Below are 20,528 nucleotides of genomic sequence, written 5' to 3'. Positions count from 1 at the left end.
ACAGATATTGATTAATTTGTCATTTTGTTATTTTCTAACAATCAAGTAAGCAAGCAAGCAAGCAAGCAAGCGTGTTTTAAGACTTGTGAAAACTGTAACATTTAAGTTGCATAAAAATCCCCATCAACAGCTAATGAGTTGTCATGCCAACATAGCCGTGTGTCCTTGACAACTGATCAAACTCAACTATCTATTTATCGTGTTGTTAGGGTGTTAGAACGACTAGAACAGCTTTCGAAACTGCAGGTGTATGACAGGTACAACATGAGGTCTGTTGGGAAATGAAGATGAGGCCACAAGGCGCGCAATATATGTACCGTTGTTTTACCAATCGCTTCTACGTGTTATGAGCTCTACATTGAGCTCGATGCAATCGGTGTACTGCTCTGACCAATCAGAAGCCGGTGCGCGATAGCTGCGAGGTGAAGCCGCGACCTACAATTGGCTGAGGTGATTTTTTTTCCAAAGGGGCGTATTTTTCAAGCCATCTTGACTGAATATTTAGCCTCATCCAAGGTGCATTAAATTGATATCTTTGAGATTCAACCACCCTTAGGTTGGGAACCAGCATCATTAGAAAGGTTAAAACCATATCTATGAAACCGGGTCGTGTTTGTGTGTTGAGCGGAGGTTACGGCGAAGAATTGACGTGGTGAAGATGACGCTGTCGCTCCTGAAATTACCGGCTAGCTAGGCTAAACGCTGGCATGTCCGCCTTGGTTGTAGTCTGTCACTAGCTGACATTAAGCAAGGAGCAGTTTTTCTCGCCTGCCACTCGCGTTGCAGAGGACGAACTTACAAGGTAAACCACTCTGATATGTTCTGCATTTACAGCCTTGCTAGGGAATCCTGCTGTTTCGTTACACGACTTCTGTGTGTCCCTGTCCGACCGAGTAACGTTATCACATCTTTTGCAGGGGTCTGGAGTACAAAGCCAAAACCCGAAACGTTGCACATTTGTTGTGTCGTTGTCTAACATATTCATGCAGTATATTTATGAATATAGGCACGGTGCGTACAGTGCGCCTGCTTTCTGGTTGCTGTTGGCGTGTATAATTGGGCTGCTAATCAACTTGCAGTCCAAATGTTGTCTCTGCTGTTGTGCGCTTAAAATGGCTGACAGATGTTAGATACTCGGGTTGGTATTTAGCGCTCTTCAACCTAACTACACACAGTAACAAGGGGGGAAAATAGAGGATACCGGGGTTTGATTGGTCAGAAAGAAACGTAGAAACGTAACAGACTTCTGATTGGACCAATGGAGAGCGCTGAGGGTCCCTACATGCAAGCAGTACGACTGAGCTGTACTTGTATTTGTGCAGGAAGAGTACTTGAGGTAACATGTTGTGTTTGTCACAACAGAACCAGAGTTGAACTCTTTTACAAAACGGATTTGGACAGAATGGATTTGAAAAACACAAATGAACAAATCTGATGAGGATTGATGGCATTTATTTGCAGCAAAAAGGGAAAATGATAAACTGTTTAACATGACAATAATAACAGGTTGAATGTTTAAACTATTTTTCTACTCATTAAGGAATGTGTTGTTACATGTCAACTGTTGTTTTGCTTTTTTGCTTCCCTCTTTAACTTCATTTTGCCATCGAGATATATCAAAGAAATGTGTTGTCAAAAGCAGTGAGGATATATTTTAGTATTATGACAACATTTTGAAAATTTCATGTCACAATTATCCTGCCAATAATCATACACCAATGTGTAATTCAGGATATGCAAAGTTATTAAATATCCTTAAAATTGAACTACAATTTTTTGGAATCCCTCTACAGTACAGTTTGTGAGGAAACACATTTATTTGCATCATCCAAAGGACTTAAATCATTTTAGGGAACATCCTTTTAAGTGCAAATTAATCAAACAATGGTAACTGTGGTAGTACTTGATCAAAAGAACAGTCCTGCAAAATTACAGGAAAAACTAATGGTAAGAATATGCCAGTATAGGACTGAATCAAGGGGAAACAGACGGCTTTACAAGTCTCGTATGAGAATAATTATCTTCCTTATTCACTGTGACTTAATGGAGATTCACCTGATTGTGTTTTATCGTAACTATTTTGTGAAATCCCTTTTCCAGTTCGGGGTCCTGCATTTTATTGACTCGAGACTATTGTTAAATGTTGTTGGACACATAACATTTACAATAGCATAATGACAAAACAACAGCTACAATAAGTCTGAATTTATTGCACTTTATGCTTTTGTCATTTTAACTTCTAATGTAAAGCATGTTGACATTGAAGCCTGAATTGTTGTATGAAATATTTCTCTTCCTTTTGAATTTGTCAGCAGGTAGTGTAAACTCCTATGCGGAAGGCCAGGAGGTGGGAATGTGAGACAGTTGCAGGCAGACTCAACATGGGCAGGGGTCGAGGAAGAGGGAGAGGAAGGGGCAGGGGATCATCTGGCCAGCTGCGGCCCCCCTCGCCCTACAGACTGCAGCTATCGCCCTCCAGGGAGACTTTGACGTATGCGCAGGCACAGAAAATAGTAGAAGTGGACCTTGAGGGAAGGCTTCATCGGATTAACATCACAGATCCTCTGCCAGTTATCACAGAGGACGAGATGATGGCCCAGGACATTGCTGAGTGCAACAGCAACAAGGAGAACAGTGAGCAAACGCAGAGCAGAACCAGATCGTGGAGGAAACCCTCGAACAGTAAAAGCAGGAGGAGCAGTAAGAATACGTCTCACCAGAACCAACGGTCTGGATCGCAGCAGAACACAGGATCTACTTATTCTGTCCAGCACCCGTCCCACCAAAGCCCTTTGCCTGAGCCAACCTTCCGTTTGCTGGGTTCAGTTTCCCCCTCAGAGGCACCTCCTCTCCCATCAGCTTACTATCGTTTCATAGAAAAGTCCCTAGAGGAGCAGGACAGCGTGGCTGAATACGACATGGACGAGGAGGACCTTGCCTGGCTGGAGATGGTAAACCATAAGAGAGTGTGTGACGGTCATGCCTCTGTTTCAGCGGACACCTTTGAACTGCTGATTGACCGTCTGGAGCGTGAATCAATCCTGGAGTCTCGCAGTCAGGCACTGTCACAGAGTGCAGTCGACGAGGATGCTTTTTGCAGCGTCTGCCTGGACGACGAGTGTCTTAACAGTAATGTGATCCTGTTCTGTGACATCTGTAATCTGGCTGTCCACCAGGAGTGTTATGGTGTACCCTATGTACCTGAGGGTCAGTGGCTGTGCCGCTGCTGCCTGCAGTCCCCCTCCCGCCCTGTAGACTGTGTACTCTGTCCCAACAGAGGAGGTGCCTTCAAACAGACAAGTGATGGACGTTGGGCCCATGTTGTCTGCGCCATATGGATCCCAGAGGTTTGCTTTGCCAATACAGTGTTTTTGGAGCCTGTAGAGGGAGTTAAGAACATCCCTACTGCTCGCTGGAAGCTTACCTGCTACCTGTGTAAGCAGAAAGGCAGGGGAGCATCCATTCAGTGCCACAAAGCCAACTGTTACAGGGCCTTTCATGTCACCTGTGCCCAGAAGGCCGGCCTCTTCATGAAAATAGACCCGGTGCGGGAGACAGGTGTCAACGGGACCACCTTCTCTGTGAAGAAGACGGCTTTCTGTGAGCATCATTCTCCAGTTGGGTCGCGGGGAAGGGATGGGTCTGGAGACGAATCCGTCGAAGGGAGACTGGTGGGAGGCAGGGGTAACAGAGGTCAAAGGTCATACACTCAAAGTCCCCCCTCGCCGCTGAACAAGAAAGCTACCAAGGGCCAAAAGAAGAAGAACACAAAGGGGTCCCGTGGGTCAACACGTCGCTCAAATGTGCCTGTGCTGCTTGTGCCTCAGATTCCTTCACACAGGTAGGACATTTACATACACAGCAGTTCCTATTACACATTGTAGTACTCTGGTGTAGATTATTACATTTTTCTCTCTCTTTAGCTCTTATTAAACATTACACAGTGCATGGAGGATATTATGCTGTACATTGCTTATCATCTTATCTTACTTGGTGCTTATTTCTTATTTATTGCTTATTTTATTTTTAGGTCTTAAAGGGATACTTCACCTGTTGAAACATGAATCTGTGTTGACATTGGGTCATATATGTATGTAGTAGAAATGTGAAATAAATGTTTATGTTGGTGCCTTCTTGGCCGAGAAAAGGCAGAAAGTGTCTTTTTGGCTCGTGGATGAAAGACACCAAATCCCAGAATGCACAGCACTCCCACTAAGGTCCTCTATTTCAGAATCAGAAATACTTTATTAATCCAAGAGGGAAATTCGATCGTTACAGTTTCTCCAAAATATACAATATAGCAGTAGAAATATAGTAATAAAAACATTTACAGACATATTTATTTAACACATACGACCATTTCCTCAACAGATTCCAAGATTTCTTCCAGAATTGAATTGGTATCTTGGAAAACAGACTCTATGTCTGTGTCCATAGGCAAACACTGAGAACACCAACACTACCAATCCACCCCAGCTCGAGCCGGCTCGGGCTCCTCGTCCTCACCGCCGCATACAGGCAGGCCTTATATCTCGGCTGCTGAGCTGGCAGTGGCCGCCGGCAGCCAGCAATATAGCCGATAGGCCAGTCTTGTGTCACGGTCGCCAGCGGCCAAAACACAAGACCGGCCTGTCGGCAGCAGCCATATCGCTGCTATATTTATATTTTTTCGCCATTATCAGCTTTCTCTATAGAGCCTGTTAGCTTAACTTCCAAGCAATATGGGGAACTAGCGTTGTAGTTTCACCCTGCAACAGCTTCCAGTGATGTAAAATGACGACTTTTGCATCATCGGAAGCTCCATTCAGACTTAAAAATACAAAGATATCCCATCTCAGGGGAAAATGAGGGCGGGATGCACGACCATTCAAAAATACTACCAGGTTTCTAATAATACAAAGCTTAATGCAAATGGGTGAAGTATCCCTTAAAATTATTTCTATATTTCCTGCTGCTGTTTTGTGTTTAAGAGCAACTGTAACAATCAAATTTCCCCCTGGGATTCATAAACTATTTCTGATTCTGATTATATACATGTATTGATCCTTTCAATAATCCTGCCAAAACCTTTTTTTAATCCACAACTGTTAACATCTCCACAGGCTGAACAAGATCTGCACAGGAGTGGAAGTCCAAAGGAAGAATCAGTTCATGCAGAGGCTTCATAACTACTGGTTACTGAAGCGACAGTCACGAAACGGGATGCCTTTGATACGGCGGCTTCATTCCCATCTTCAGGCCAACAAGACAGCAGAGCAGGTGGGGACAGAGATGATGTGCTGTGTATGTTTTAATTACATTAGAAACTATTCCACAATAATCCGTTTCGTTGAGTCTCAGCTTTACCATGACAAAGCCATATTATTGTCAGCACATATTTACACCTGACTGAAAGCCTAACCTGTGGGTTTTACCTTTTTTCCTTTTTTTCCTTTTGACTGCCTCATTATTTGCTTGACTTGCTTAAAGCTGTTTTTTTTACGTAAATGTTGTCTTTCTATCCTCGTGGTAAGCAGCATGAGTAATTAAAACCATCACATTTACATTTACAACAACATGATTATCAGGCCATCACAGAAAAAATCAAGTCTGTTCATAGCAGAAACTGCAGAGTCACTTGAATCACACCACTTCACACCATTTTTGTAGACTCACACAATGTAATCCAAACAAAAGGCAAGACATCACACTTTGCAGGACAAGAATTAAGCCATTTTCACATATGCACTCCTGAAAATGTCTAGATAATTTTAGGAGGACTGCTCCGGAGATTCTCCTGACCTGGCCGTTCACATTATGCTCCTCACAGCTGGAGACTATCCCTGTCAGAAGGGAGGGGGGTTGGGGGATTTCCTTTGGTTAGACGTGACGTAAAAATACAACGCGGAAGTAGCGGACGAAGCAACAGAGTCCGCTATACGATGCTATAATGCAAATATTTGCCTTTATATCAATACTACGTGTAGTCCAGCGGAATGGCAACATCAACAAAAGAGTCGAGAACAACATACTGAGCCGTTTAATTACCAATGACTGATCATAGTGGTCGCGTGCAGATACTATGCATCGTGCAGCAGTAACAGTATATAATCGTCACTCCCCCCTCCTATTGGCTCAAGGTGAAATCTCCCGAGAATATCCTGCACCGTTCTCGCTCAAACTTGCTGCAGAAAAATACTAGGGGTCTGGCAGGAGAAACTCCGGGGGAAGTCCAAGCGAAAAATGTTGCTGTTTGCATTCACATATACGACTCCTCTGGGAAATATAGGAGTTTTTCAGGCGATTTCTGCAAAGATTAGATAGTAGTGAAAGATTAGATAAGATGCATCTTTTCAGTGGACCTCACCCAACAGCAGGGGGCAACAGTGGGTAAAAGTTATTGATAAAGGTTTGAATCCATTGCCCAATCATTTATTCTGGAAAAGGAGGGCCTAAGCTTTTTAAAGCATTCTACTTTTTATTTTGATATCTTTATACATTGTTTGGGATTAAAATATGTATCTAGGGCTGCATTTTTACAGTTATGTCCATATGGTAGCTTTTCATACCAACTTAGATGTGGATACATAAATATTATTACATTTTTGTAAAACCAAATTGAATTGAGATTAATTTACCCCCAAAAAGCATTTTTATGGCTTTGGCTTTTTGGACAAGTGAATTTATCATAATGACTTTTCTTTTTTTCATAGTCATAAAACTTCAGGATCCATAAATAGATTTTACCCATCCTGCAATGCGCAACGATGCGCACTGGACTCTCTGAGCCATAAAATCTCATAATTTTCCCCACATCTCAATAAAAGTAAAAAATACAGAAAGTTATTGTTGTAAAGAACTTTAAAGCTGATTAACATCTGTCTGTTATTTTTTTGGTTCTTGTGCTTTTCATTTTCAGAGGGAGCCTGATGAGAAGCTGTGCGCTGCAAGAGAGGAGCTACGGTACTGGCAAAAGCTGAGGCAAGATTTGGAAAGAGCCAGACTATTGGTGGAACTCATTCGCAAGAGAGAGAGGCTAAAGAGAGAGCAGGTGTGCGATATAACAGGAGCTATGATTATAAAGTGTACCTTAAAAAAAAAAAAGAGACCCCCTTCTGCATTGTCATCAATATGTTAATCATTTGAATATTTAGGGTGACCTTGTGCATCCTCTCCTCTCTCCTTTATGTTTACCTCACCTCTCCTCAGATGAAAGTTCAGCAGGCTGCTCTTGAATTGAAGCTGACCCCTGCATTGGTGCTTCTGCGATCCACTTTAGACCAACTGCAAGAGAAGGACACTTCAAAAATCTTCTCTCAGCCTGTCAATCTGTCTGAGGTTGGTGAGGTTAGGAAACAATCTGCTTAAAATTCATTTTTTTGACTTACTACTTGACTGACTCGGCTAACAGTCTAATTCTCATGATTCACTGAGGTCCCAGATTACTTGGAGTTTATTTCTCAACCCATGGACTTCTCCACCATGCGCACCAAACTGGAGGGACACGCCTACTGCTCCATCGCAGACCTAGAGAAGGACTTTGACCTCATGATCTCCAACTGCCTCAAGTACAACTCCAAGGACACCATGTTTCACACGGCAGCCTTACAAATGAAGGAGGTGGGTGGAGCGGTTCTCCGTCACAGCCACAGACAGTCCCAGAGCATCGGCCTGGACCCACATACAGGGATGCATCTCCCTGAGACTCTGAACGCACACAGCTTCTACTCCTCTACGTGGGACGACAGTGAGTTTAAGGCTGGAACAAGACTTTATTTTATTACCAGATCCTTCATGTCTTTTCTCCTAATTTGCCTTTTTGTGTCTGTTCTTACACTCTACAGTCGATTCTCTCTTGGACCCAGACAACAGGCTTCACTTGAGCACTGACGAGCAGCTAAAGGCCTTACTGGACAAACTGGACGTGGTCACATCAATGCGAACCAGCGGTGGTCGAACCAAACGCATTAGGCTGCTGCGCAGAGAGATCAACGCACTCAGACAGAAGATGAATCAGCAGCAGCAAAACTCTCAGTCTGTAAATGGAATTGACAAGGAAGATGAAGAAAATGAAGATGAGGAGGAGGAGGGGCAAGAAGAAGATAAGAAGCCGCAGAAGGAAAAGAAAAAGGGGAAGCCTAATGTCGATAATGGACCTTTGAAAGAAGTGTCCCACTCCAGAACAGGTAAAACATGCTTTTTTGTTCCTTTTTTTATTTTACTTCAATGATCGTTTAGACTGTGAGGGAAATATTAACTTACTAATAAAGCATTAGGAGCTGCTCAAATACCAGCCTTCCTTCTTGATAACAATTACAATACTTGATGAGTATTGGCCAATAAGCACCACCCAGCAAAAGTCCATTAAAAAAAATACACGTTTTATCCGTGGAAAAACACTGATTGCTAAAATCTCTGGCAGAAGCGTCTGGTCTCCTTTCACACAGATTTCCAACCAGCCTGCTTCCATTAGGTTCATCACAGCCAGTTGTCTCATAAATGGTGGGTTTAGGTGTTGTCTAGGATTTTTTTTTTTTCTAAAACTGAAATGACACTTGCCACGTATCTGTGACATTATAAATGAGCTGTTGAGGTGAATGTTAACAAATGACTGTGGTTTATTTGAGTTAAAAACAGTAAATGTCAAACGTCTGTGTATTATGTTGAACTGTGAAGGCATCTGTACTGGATGTTTGAACTAGCTACCTGGCCTAGTACTATTTGTTTTATCGATTTGAAACAGTGAAAAGCAGCAGGTTAGAGACTTGAAATAATAAATGACTATCATTTCAGTTGTTCATGATCATAAAACACATTTCTTTCTTTTTGACCCAGATGACTCTCCACCTGTGCTGGAACTAACCTGTCCAGTATCATCGCCGCTCCCAGGAGATGCTCCTCTGGAACCGCCTGTCCTTGGCATCGTATCTGGAGGGCGAAGGTCACCTGGACGCTCCTACAAACGTCAGCGGTCATCCCGCAGTGGGAGCAAAAGCCAAGGTGAAGATGAGGCTGAAGTTGGTGAAACGCCATCGTCACAACCGGAGGCTGTACACGAGGTCACCCCGCTGGGTACACCGCCCACTCTGTCTCTGGTCGGAGTCGGTCGTCGCACGTCTGTTCTGTTTAAGAAAGCGAAAAATGGGGTACGAATGGGGAAGACAAAATCCACACTACAACAGAATGGGAAAACACCTGAGGAGAAAACAAACGGGTTGGATAGCAACCCTGCTAGCCCAAAGTCACCCAGTGTGACCAACATCACCACTTTACCTCCCACTCCAAACGCTTCCCCGACCCCTCCCTCACCTTCCTCACACCACCTGCGGTCCAGAGGACACAGCTCCGAAAGTGAAGCCGAAAAACTCCCTCCACCACCCAGAGAAGGAGGCAAGGACAAAATACACAACTTTATTTCACAAAGAGATTTTAGAAAGACCATATTTGTCATTATTTATTTCTTCTTTGTTTTGCTAGGCCTGCCAAATGGAAAGCACGTCCTAGCTGACCAGGATGAAGAACAAAAACTAAAGTGAGTTAGTGGTTACAAAGGCAAAAGGTCTCATGTAGGAAAAGTAACAAGGATGAGCAATTTAAGGGGATTTGTGTCATTTACCAGTTTTTCAGTTCAGTTTACTACTACTGTAGACCTTTGCAATTATGTATTTGCAAATAAATAAGTTAATTTTCTAGATTTGTTCTATACACATTTCAGACAATTTATTTTTATATTTGAGCTGTTGCTATGCTGCTAGAAAAATTGGACCCCACTTATAAATGTTTTACTGTTAGGAATATAAAGTGCTTGTGCATGAAGAGAGATTGATTGAATTGTAATCCACAGTCTCACAGTTGCACTTTATTTAAAAAAACATCCTAATCTCTGGTTTTTCTGTCGTCTTGTTTACATCTGTAGTGGTTCTCCTCCAAAACGAAGTCGTGGTAAACCTGCACTGGCTAAAGTCCCAAACAGTGAGAATGGAGACACCTCTGCGTCTGGTGTGTATCATGAAAAGGCAATATGAATTCAGTGTGTGTATAAATCAAGCATGCAAACGTTTACAATTTTCATGATCAATGCAATAACATCTAATATTCAGTTCTGGCTATAGGTTTCTCAAAAATGTGTTTTAATTGGATATATTGGAATATCCCATTCACAGGAACGTCTACACTTCTGTCTCTAGATAGTGAGACTGAGCTAACACCCTTGGACCTGGTTTGGGCTAAAAGCAGGGGCTACCCATCGTACCCAGCTATGGTAAGGTTGGACTTGATCAGTGTTAACACTGTGGCATGTGTTTAGCTCATTGAATCCCATAGAAGGAAATGATAATTCAGTCAACTTTGACTGACATGATTTATTGTTTCAGATTGTTGACCCAGACATGCCCCAGGAAGGGCTCCTTCACAACGGCATCCCCATCCCAGTGCCTCCTGTGGAGGTGCTCAAACTGGGCGAGTTGAGAGAAACGGAAGAAGGCGAAAAGCTCTTCCTTGTGCTCTTCTTTGACACCAAAAGAACGTGGTAAGATTCAGAAGAGCGGGCTGTACCTCATGCTGAATTTAAAAGAAAATGGAGAGCAGTGTTGGTCAATGAAAAATTTGTCTTTCTTGGTTTTCAGGCAGTGGCTCCCTCGGAACAAACTTCTGTCGCTGGGGATGGATGACACTGTAGATAAACTCCGCCTAATGGAAGGAAAGAAACCAAGTGTTCGCAAGTCTGTACACACCGCATACGACCGGGCCATGGCGCATTTAAACCACGTGAGAGGAAATCTTAACTTCACTCCCTCCAATTTTATATAATTTTAGTTTCAGGATTTTATGATCTTAAAACAGGCTGCCTGGTTAGATGTACAAAGCTTAATCCATGCTCCTAAAAAGGTGGGAACGTTAGAAAAGAATATATATTCCAACAGCTTCTTCATTAAACTGTATGTGTATTTTTTAAAAGGGGGGGAGTTGCTTGTAGACATTTTCCTCGACAAATTTGCTAATTTATTCCTGTAATTATAAAAAAAAAAGATTTTACACAACCACTGTTACGATGTGTTCATATCAAGTTCTTATTTAAGGCCAAAGTGAGCGGAGACTGAAGAGAGAGAGAGAGTGTAAAATATTTAATTGTCAAAGGGATCGTCTTGATTCAGAATATATTTAGATTGTATTTGCAATTCAAATGTCACTGTGTTTTAATGAATTGTAAAAGTCCCACATGATGCTCACGTCATACCTGGACTCTACTGATGAAAAGTTCTATTTTTGTTTTTAAAATGAACTCTTGGTGGATTTAGTTGTATTACATTGTACATTACATGTACACATTTTCCTTAATACATTTTTAAATAGAGCTACAATGCATTATTGATTAGTCATCAATTCCATCAACTTTAAACTTATTTTGATCGTTTGATTGGTCGAGTTATTCTCAAGAAAAAGTTTGAAATTCCATTCATCCAGGTTTTAACACAAAACAATTCAGTAAATGTTATTGGCCTTTAGGAAACACTGATCAACATTTTCATCAGTTTTTAAAACAAACTATTGATTTATTGAGAAAATAATCAGCACAGTAATTCAAAATATATCCATTATTACCTCAAAATTGTCTTTGATTTTAAAAATATAATTTTAAAGGACGCTTACTGCTGACATTGACATGTTAAGTTCCTGCAAGATATGTTCATTCAACAGTTCTGAGAACTGTTTAAAAGAAACATTCAGAGGAGTCAGAGAAGAATGTGCAGTGAATAGAAATACTGATCGATGTGCAAACATCCTTGATTCTGAGTCCAGCTATGACGTGTTGGAGGTGGAACCTTAGAGGTCTTTGCTTATTTTTTCCATATTGTGAAAACTGTCATTTAATTCTGGATTGTTGGAGTCGGCGGAGCAGCTATTTGGTTAGTAAGATGTGAAGCCACTGCAGAGGTGGAACAGATTGTCCTGTGGTTTAAACTACATCTACTGTGATCATTCACTGAAGAACTTTGAATAGTTTGTTTTATCAGGCTGAATGAGTCTTAAAGCACAAGCTCAATCTGTTTAAAGAAAAGAAAAAAGATTGACTGGAGGAGGATGGCTGACTCCTGGAGCTGTTTATGTGGCTTAAAGTGATTTGTATGTGTGTACAGTATATACATATATGAATAGAAGCTCAGTGTGGTAACAGGTGCATGTGTATAGTTCTGTAAATATGTAAATGGTTGTTTATACTGGCTTATATGAAGTTATTTAAGGAATGCAAAAATCAAATTTAGATTTTAATTTATAAATTGTGGCAGTCGAGAGTGTTATTTAAAAATTCAAATATTGAAAAGATTTATGTATGAATAAGTAGCTCTTTGTAATAGTGGCGGTTATTCACCAAACATGTCCGAAACATTATCTAGAAGTGAAGTGTCACAGGACCTGAGCACTGTAGGCATCGTCTACAACAAGTTTCTTTGTTTTGTTTTCTTGGGTGGCATCGGGAGATCTTTGATCTTGTCATTTGAATTGTACTGCAAGATCTATTACCTGCCTGAGACAATATTTTCTCACACAAGAATAAATGCTGTTTGAAACAATTGCTGTTGTACGTCATCTTTGAACTACATTTTGTCTTCTGAACTCAGTACACTGTTTTATCAGTTCAAGGACAAGGCAGCACTTAAACTGAATTTAAGTATAACATGACTGGCTGTAATTACATTGTTTTGCACCTCCGATGTAAACACAAGGGGTTATCCTGCAAACTGACCAAAGCAGGCTCTGCAAAATTAAATGATGCAACATTTCATGTAAAGTCTCAATGTTTTTGTCAGGTAAGGACCATGAAGGTGTTTTTTTTTCTTCATGCTTTTGTCTAACGCACTTACCTATTTGTCAGAATTTACCCTTAAGTTTCATAGCTTCAAATGTGACCAAGCACTACATGCACCTGTTTCCTTTTAGAAGACACAAAGGGCATCTCTTCCTCATGGTGGCAACATTCAAATGTTTCCTATAATCTATTTACTTTTTAGGTGGTCAGTTACATTAAACACCTTATCAGGAAATATTAGGGACAAAACATTTGTATCAGGTGTTGATGTTCAGGCCTCTGTTATCATGTCAGCTACAGTATTTTAAAAATAATACAAAGCCAGGCATAAACTCAACTTTCTATTATTGTTAGATCCTGAGTGTTGTGATGTAATCAACCATTATAAAAGATTAACTGTGAGTGAACTACAACATTGAGTAGAAGTGGGAAAAAAATAGATTCATGTAAAAATTGAGATTCTTCTATTCTGAGACTTTAAATAGATTCATAACTATAAAGAAATGGGCTTATCAGTCACTCCCTGTTAAGTACTAAGACTAGCTCTTTAACTCAGTAGAATGACAAACGGAGCAGCAAGAGATTCAGCCAGTCTCACAGATGACTGGAGTAGAACCTGAAGTATGTACTAATTAAAAAATAGACTTTGAATCCAGAATCGTTTAAAAATGAAAATAGATTCTGAATCAAATCGTCACCCCAAGAATCAAATTTGAAATTGAATCGAATCGTGACCCCAAAGATTCCCAGCCCTAAAATTGAGTGTTGAGTAATTTGGAGGACAGCAGTAAGTGTGAAAAGTATTGAGTTTCCCTTTTTCTTAGAATTACTCTCTGTAAACAGGACAGTTAGAGATGTATTTATAAAGGTCTTTCAGACAATGATTTCTATTAAACAAAATGTATGAATAGAGGCAAATCTGTATATTATATTATTTACCGTATATGTTTGTTGGAACATCAAGTCTGACAATAATTTGAAGACAGAAGAGGACGATGGTTTTGTTCTTTTGCAGGTCTGTGAAATGGATGGCCATTTTTTTCTCTTCTGTATGAATGTTGTTAATTCTGTTAGAGGGGCTGGTCTTCCTGTTTGTCTTTGTTTTGTTATATTGTACTGTATATGTGTTGGACCCCAGGAAGAATAGCCAATGCGTATGCTGGTGCCGATAGGGATCCTAATAAAGAGATTTATGGAAATAAACTTCATATATAGCAGGTTTTCACAATAAATGACTGTCCATCAGTTTGTACTCTGAGCAATCTGTTAGTATCTAAATATTTCATGAGCCACTCCTCGTCACACTTTGTAAAACATTATACATATTCTACTGTACATACTAATTACGGTGTAAATCCTTACATCCTCCTTCACTTGTATTTGGAAGCTTTATTTATTGGAAGCTCCTATTTTATGAACAGAATCTTCTCTTATAATTAGAAATAACTGTTCAAGAAATTCTTAGACAAATTGTTATGGAAAACGACAGGCTGGCAAAGTCATGCATCACATCATGTTTGAACGTATTTCTGGTAGATGTTAAATGAAGCTCATTCACGCCATCTATTCTTAAGTAACAGAGGTGAAGATTTGTGCAACTTGGGATTTATTTCATAATACTATAAACATACTCTTAAGACTTGAATTGACAGGAAATTCCTCCAAGGACACAAGGAGGAGGCTACCGCTTAGAGGCCATCTTTTAAGAAACTAATATCACAAAAAAAAATAAGTCGCCCAAAGTCACAACAATGAGCGCTAGAAAAACACTTGAGTGACCACAGTTTCATTTTCTAAACTTTAGACAGATGATGTCACCAAACTAGCATTGGTTTGACTCCTAGCGATGAGACGCTAACAATGACGATGCTGCTGATGGACAAAGGACCAGGCGTGACTGACTGGGATTTTCTACTTGTTGTGTGTAACATAAATGAAACCTGACCATTTTAAAATGAGTTTGAAACAGCAGTCGGATATGAAGTAACACAATGTTTTCAGGTTCTGTAACAGGGAAGTGCCACTTAATTCATACAGGGCGATGATTGTTCATGGCTCTAGCCAATCCCAGTCCTGCCAGTTCCAGTTGTTGTTTCTCCGGTTTAGATTAACCCTTAACGCAGCATACTTTCATTTCTTGCATATCCTGTTGTGTAACATTATGGACTTTTTGCGGCACGTCCCAAAAAGAAACAAAAAAACTCCAATTACAGTCTGCCTTACCTTTCACCTTAACTTAGACCAGAAAGAAGAGATGGGCAGCACGAGCCTTTAAAGGATCTCTCATCTGTTTGATACATTCACTGTCCGCAAGGAATCTGTCTCTTTTGACGTAGTAATAAAACAATATAAAAAACATTTAAATATCACTGCCAATTTTCTTCTACCACAGTCACATTTAAAACGCACTGATGCTTTTTTATCTTGGCCTGGCTCGCTTTAGTTGGAAAGAGCTCGTTCCTTCTTAAATAGTGTAAAACGTAGTGTTTGATTCCAGTAGTCAAAGTCTGTCAAGTCCAACAAGTGTTCAAAGAGGGTTGAAAAAATATCTCGGAACCAGTGTAGAAACTATTGTTGACTGAGGCGGAGCAGCTAGAGTAGCACTAAGAGAGTCCTATAGAAGAGATAAGAAGCCGTTATCTGTGGAGTCTTGCTGGTCAGATTTGGCCCCTCGAGAGCTCTTGCTGGGGTTTGGGGTGGTTGAATACTTCGGGGGGTATCGGATGAAGAGACGGTCCTCCTCCTTTTTGATCCACCTTAGAAGCTTAGTGATGGCTGTAATGGCACAGGCCTTCGTCACCAGAGGGCTGAAGCAGGTGTACAGCTCAAATTTACTCGTGACCTACATCAGAGAGACATAAAGACATTCAAGGTGAGGATCCTAACAGTTGGTTACAGTCTAAATAATTATAAGAATAGCTTTCAATTTGTTCATCTCCTTTATAGTGGAGAGCAAGATGAGAAGATTTATTTCCACAGAAAAAGTCAGCAAACACACGAACATCACTAATTTAGGTGCTGGGTCTTAAAATCAAGTCCAATTTGCTGTGCTTTGATGTCCACGCCCACCGGTGAGATTCCATGATTTTGTTAAATAGCTAGCACCTGAGGAAGATCCCAGTAGGGGCTCGAAATGTTGTGTTCTTTAATGCATATAGCAAATAAATAGGTATATCTTCAGGAGCCCTAGTGTAGCGAGAACGGGATCATTATTTAACCTCTATTAAAGTCTTGCATTCTGTACATCTTTTACCTGGTGTGGTTTTAAAATCTAAAATATTTCCAAATTCTTCATGTAGCTCACTCATTCATTTTTCCGCCACCCCCGTTATACTGCGTGCTGCCATCGTCATGTGATAAATGACCTGAAAGAAGTTGTTCTTCGCTGCTCTAGAACAGTACTCACCGGACGTCGCTACAATGCATCTATTGTCTCTACAGAACAGAACAACTTGCTGTGAAGTCTGCTAGTTTAGAGCAGCAAAGCAGAATTCAGTTCTAACAATATCAGTTGATATTTTTTTTCAACGAGGACTGGGGCACTTCTGGTACTGCTTTGAGTAGAACAACATGTCTTCTTTGTCTGTTCAGTAAATATGACAGCTAAGTAATAACAGCAGTTTGTCTGGTCGGATCCAAAGCACCGTAAATCTAGTTAACATGTAAAGTGTATGTAGTCACTGACATAGTTGTAGCCTCAGTAAAAAAAAACACAACTTAGGTTTTTGTAAGGGTTAATAAACCTTTGGTCAGAGCTATGCTAGCTGTTCCCTTTTCGTTCTAAGATTAGCTACGCTCAGCGAACTATCCCCCGACCTCAAGTCTCACAGGGAACACACAGATATGAGAGTGGAAACAATTTCACCGTCTGACTCTCCACAAGAAAGCAAACACATTGTCCAACATTTTCAACTTAACCTTTCAAGACCCCAAAATTCCTTTAGACTTTCTCATGTCACAGAAAATCAAAAGGCACAAAGTATTTCGTGTAGAGACAATATTCATTTGTTTCACATAGTGAGAGAATACTTCCGTTAACATACCCAGGCTAGCAGAGTTTCCCTCTCAGCGACGTGGTAAATCAGCTTGAGTGGCCGTGTGGTGCTGTGGATGCGGCTGTGCATGTAGCGATAAAGGTCCAGCAGTCTCATTTTCTCTTCGTCACTGCTGTACGGTGCCTCCATCTCTGGGCTTCACGCAGCAACACATCACAGAGGAAAGGTTACAGACAAGAAAACATCCGTCATTGAAACTGTGTGCAACCATATAAACCGCAGCTTCAAATGTTATTTACAGATGTTTGTCTCTTTGTAACAATGTTGAGAAAAGTGTTTCATGGATAAAACTGGTTTATGTAGTGCTTTGAATATTTATTTAAATTCATGTGAAAGGTTTTGATTTGCTGCTGGCGTATGTAGTAGGACACTCGATGCCTTTACTTCAGCCCATGAAGAGATTAGAGAAGTTCATTGGCAGGATTATTAAAAGACTTAATATTTTCTGAACTTTTATTCCACTGTGCTCCTGTAATTGGAAGTTCTTTGACAGAAAACCTTGTATTCTGAATTGACAAATAAACCCTTCAATGTCTCGGTAATGTATTTCTTAGGAGTAAATGGACTTTCCTACTACATGTCCTCTATTTAAAATACACATTTTCTTTCTTATTTTACATTATCTGAGACAGTTAACACAAAGATTTTTGGCATGTAAAATATATATATGTATTTTTTTCCAACATGAAACACCAGATTAATCTCACATTTCACTCCTATTGTTGGATGTTTAATGACAGATACACAAACAGACCTGGTGAACTGCGTGAGCTGGCGGTAGTTGTCTGGCACATCGAAGGGCTTGTACATGAAGTGTCTGAGGTCTGAGACGCCCACCTGGCTCACGCTGTAAGACTGGACCTTGGCGATGAGGCTCAGGGAGTTCTGAGTCGCCATGGCCTCCTCTATCTTCCTCTTACACTCAGCTACTGAGTAGAAAGCCTCCTTGTCCGTCGAGAGCAGCAGCAAACAAACAGTGCATTCTGGGGGGTCCAGGTAAGAAATATATGCATAAAAATAACAGTCCGGATTAAAGAGGGGGAGGCAGATTGGAGTCCAGATCTCCCCGGCCTGAAAGGCGGAGGAGGCTCCGATGAGGTTGAGCAGGAGGTGGACATCTGCGGGCTCCAGCCTGCTGTCCTCAATGACCGTCTTTTCCTGGACGATCGTGAGCAGCTGGTTGTTGGCGATGAGGATAGAGAAAACCAGATTGGGCGTGATGGCTTTCTGCAGGATCTGGCTGAGAGAATCCCTGAGAGATGAAGCTAAAGGCAGGCAGTGAACGGCTGCGAGCAGGAAACTGGGGTCAGAATCCACCAGGTTGAGGAGACCATCCAGGATCTTCTCTGATCCGGCAAGGAGTCTCCTCAGGTCGTAGTTTTTCTTGTGCTCAAAGATGCGGGATATGCTAGCCTGGGTGAGCATGCTTATGATCTGATAGTACACATAGAGGAGCTCTCCACGCAGCTGCCGCTCAGACTGACGACTGCTGGAGACGCACACCAACACGAGTGGCCCTTTCTGTAGAAATACTACGGTGTGCTCCTCTGTAGGGAGGAGGGAAGACCAAAAATAAAAATGAATAAAGGAATACTTAAAGTTGTGATAATTCTCTGCTAATGATGATCAACAGAATATACACGTCTTGGTACTTGATGAGTCCTTTAGAATTAGACATGATATAGAAAATCTTACCACCTAACTGCCTTAAAATAACCTTTTAACCACCAGTTACATTTTACAGAAGTATTGTAGAATTTTTTTTCTTTCAGTCCTCGATTATGGTTATATTATCATCTACAGACACGTTTCTGGTTCCACTCTTAAATCACTGGATTAACTGTGTCACTCTGCCATCAGAATCACTACCAGAGATCACTATGCCTTTTCCTAACTGATTACTTTCCAGATACACTTCCCTGTGGTGCGGCACTTCAAATCAATTTGTTACAATTAACCGTCTGCCGACAGCAAGCCTGAGCTACTACACTCATATACATGGGTCACTCCTACCAAGAATCTCGTGTAACTCCACATTTACTTTCATTTTTTGAGGTAGAACATTACATCCATAATAACTGAACAAAAGTTATGTGGAAATAAAATTCACACTTTGCACTCACCTGAGTAGACTGAGCGGATAATATTATCTCCACTTTGAACAAAGGAAACCAGTGCCATCATGACTCCCATCGTGGATGATAGAGCCTCTTCACTACCGTATCTGGAGTAGATCGGCTTGCCTGCTTCGCTTAGCACAAAAACATGCTTCCTGTGCTGCCGCCAACTCTCAGATGTCACGTCCTCATCACGGTGAGACATAAAGGCTGGGGATTCCTGGGTGCCTGCCTCCAACAAGGGAGATGACCTTCCTTTAACACCAATACCCTGCTCCTCCAGCTTGGCCTTGGCCAGCATTGTAACAACAAACTCCCCGGAGTCGCTCTGGTCATTGTCAGCGGCAGCCTCCTCGCTTCCCCCGACAGACTGCTGGGCGGACACGTTATTGTGACACTCTGAGTTTTGTGTCTCCTCAGTCTCTAGCTTTGTTACCTGGTTAGAAATAGGTTCTGCGTCCAGACTCTGCTCCTCTGCTGAGACATCTGAAGAGAGGGAATCTGCAGTTTCCTCTTTGTTAATACTTGCACTGTTGTTTCTCTTCACTGCGTCAGGAAACATGTGATTCCCCAAGAGGGAGAGAGATGTGGCCAACGTGTCACCTAAGATGAAACAATAATTAAGTTGGGATATGAATAAAAAAAACAATGACAAAAGGTGCTTTGAAATACAGAGAAGATGAGATAGTTTACCTGGTGGATTGCTCGCAGACGGTGGACCACAAATCTTTACTCCCTGTGCCTCTCCTTCTTGATGATTGTCTCTCTCCATGATACCATCCCAGTCACTGGAAATACAGCCAAAAAAAAAAAAAACATTACAACCCAAGTTTGAAAACAAAGTTGTAGTCTTAAACTTCTCAGTGGCTGTAGCTGAACCTTCAGACAGCATGCATCTCCATTTCTAGTGAATAGGAGCACTCATGCTGGACTGGTGGGCAGGTCACATGATAACAGAGGATAACTGGTTACAACAGAGAATTACAACTCCAAGATACCAAACAGACTCTGGAGTTTAAGACTGATTACAACTTCCAGCAGCCTGGCTAATGTTGCACTAAAGATTAACAGCGGACGAAAGTAATTGTTAGTTGACCGCCAGATCTAGTGAGCTAAGGTTTGATTATTAATGGCTAAGATTACTTATGAAGCTAATGTTAGCTTTTCTGATAACTTCTTCGCCGCCACGTACGTTAACTTTCCATTCACTGCAAATTCCAATTCAACTCAGTAAATGTTGACTGCAGTTACACGGCTAACGCTGCCTGCTAGCAGGCGACACACAGATCAATTTCATGGCCTTGGCATTATAGGGATCATGCAGGCAATCCCGGTCAACTAGATTTAGACCAGGGTGAAGATTAACAATAACACTCACAATGTTTGTGCCGTCGAAATGTTGAGTTGTAAATCTACTTCGATACATTAACCTTCATCAGCAGCCCTGGTTGCAAACAAGCTGTCAAGAATGAGAAGCAGAAAACAAATTTTCCTCTTACCACGGCAGACATCCGGAATCTCTGATGACATGTTCATCCGGCCAATCAGACTGCTCGGCAATAAGGGCAA

General features: G+C 41.3%; 2 protein-coding genes across 8 annotated transcripts; one reads left to right on the top strand and one right to left on the bottom strand.

Moving 5' to 3' along the window:
• Positions 1-464: 464 nt before the first annotated feature.
• brpf3a (bromodomain and PHD finger containing, 3a) lies at positions 465-12,551 on the top strand. Of its 6 annotated transcripts, none has more exons than XM_061043058.1 (13): positions 466-802; positions 2,313-3,841; positions 5,103-5,259; positions 6,899-7,030; positions 7,189-7,317; positions 7,414-7,726; positions 7,824-8,165; positions 8,815-9,369; positions 9,457-9,511; positions 9,896-9,978; positions 10,167-10,240; positions 10,353-10,507; positions 10,605-12,551. In XM_061043058.1, exons 2-13 carry the CDS (start codon positions 2,331-2,333, stop codon positions 10,786-10,788), a joined length of 3,690 nt encoding a protein of 1,229 aa, XP_060899041.1. In that variant the 5' UTR covers positions 466-802; positions 2,313-2,330; the 3' UTR covers positions 10,789-12,551. The 6 variants fall into 6 exon arrangements, 5 of the variants coding, with proteins under 5 accessions (XP_060899041.1, XP_060899040.1, XP_060899038.1 ...); XM_061043057.1 differs by having other exon boundaries at positions 7,189-7,326; XM_061043055.1 differs by having other exon boundaries at positions 467-802; positions 2,316-3,841; positions 7,189-7,326; positions 10,143-10,240.
• A 1,808-nt stretch (positions 12,552-14,359) lies between these two features.
• On the bottom strand, positions 14,360-20,488 carry mon1bb (MON1 secretory trafficking family member Bb). Of its 2 annotated transcripts, none has more exons than XM_061043060.1 (6): positions 20,459-20,488; positions 19,653-19,747; positions 18,966-19,562; positions 17,597-18,389; positions 16,831-16,978; positions 14,360-15,629 (listed from the first exon to the last, which is right to left on the bottom strand). In XM_061043060.1, the coding sequence occupies exons 2-6, from the start codon at positions 19,729-19,731 to the stop codon at positions 15,402-15,404; spliced, it is 1,845 nt and encodes a 614-aa protein (XP_060899043.1). In that variant the 5' UTR covers positions 19,732-19,747; positions 20,459-20,488; the 3' UTR covers positions 14,360-15,401. The 2 variants fall into 2 exon arrangements, with proteins under 2 accessions (XP_060899043.1, XP_060899042.1); XM_061043059.1 differs by having other exon boundaries at positions 20,338-20,461.
• Positions 20,489-20,528: the final 40 nt, after the last annotated feature.

Source organism: Labrus mixtus, chromosome 7 (genome assembly GCF_963584025.1).
Source record: "Labrus mixtus chromosome 7, fLabMix1.1, whole genome shotgun sequence".
Lineage (NCBI taxonomy): Eukaryota > Metazoa > Chordata > Actinopteri > Labriformes > Labridae > Labrus > Labrus mixtus.
The sequence above is the reverse complement of the archived record's forward strand: the minus strand, read 5'-3'. Positions and strand labels throughout refer to the sequence as shown.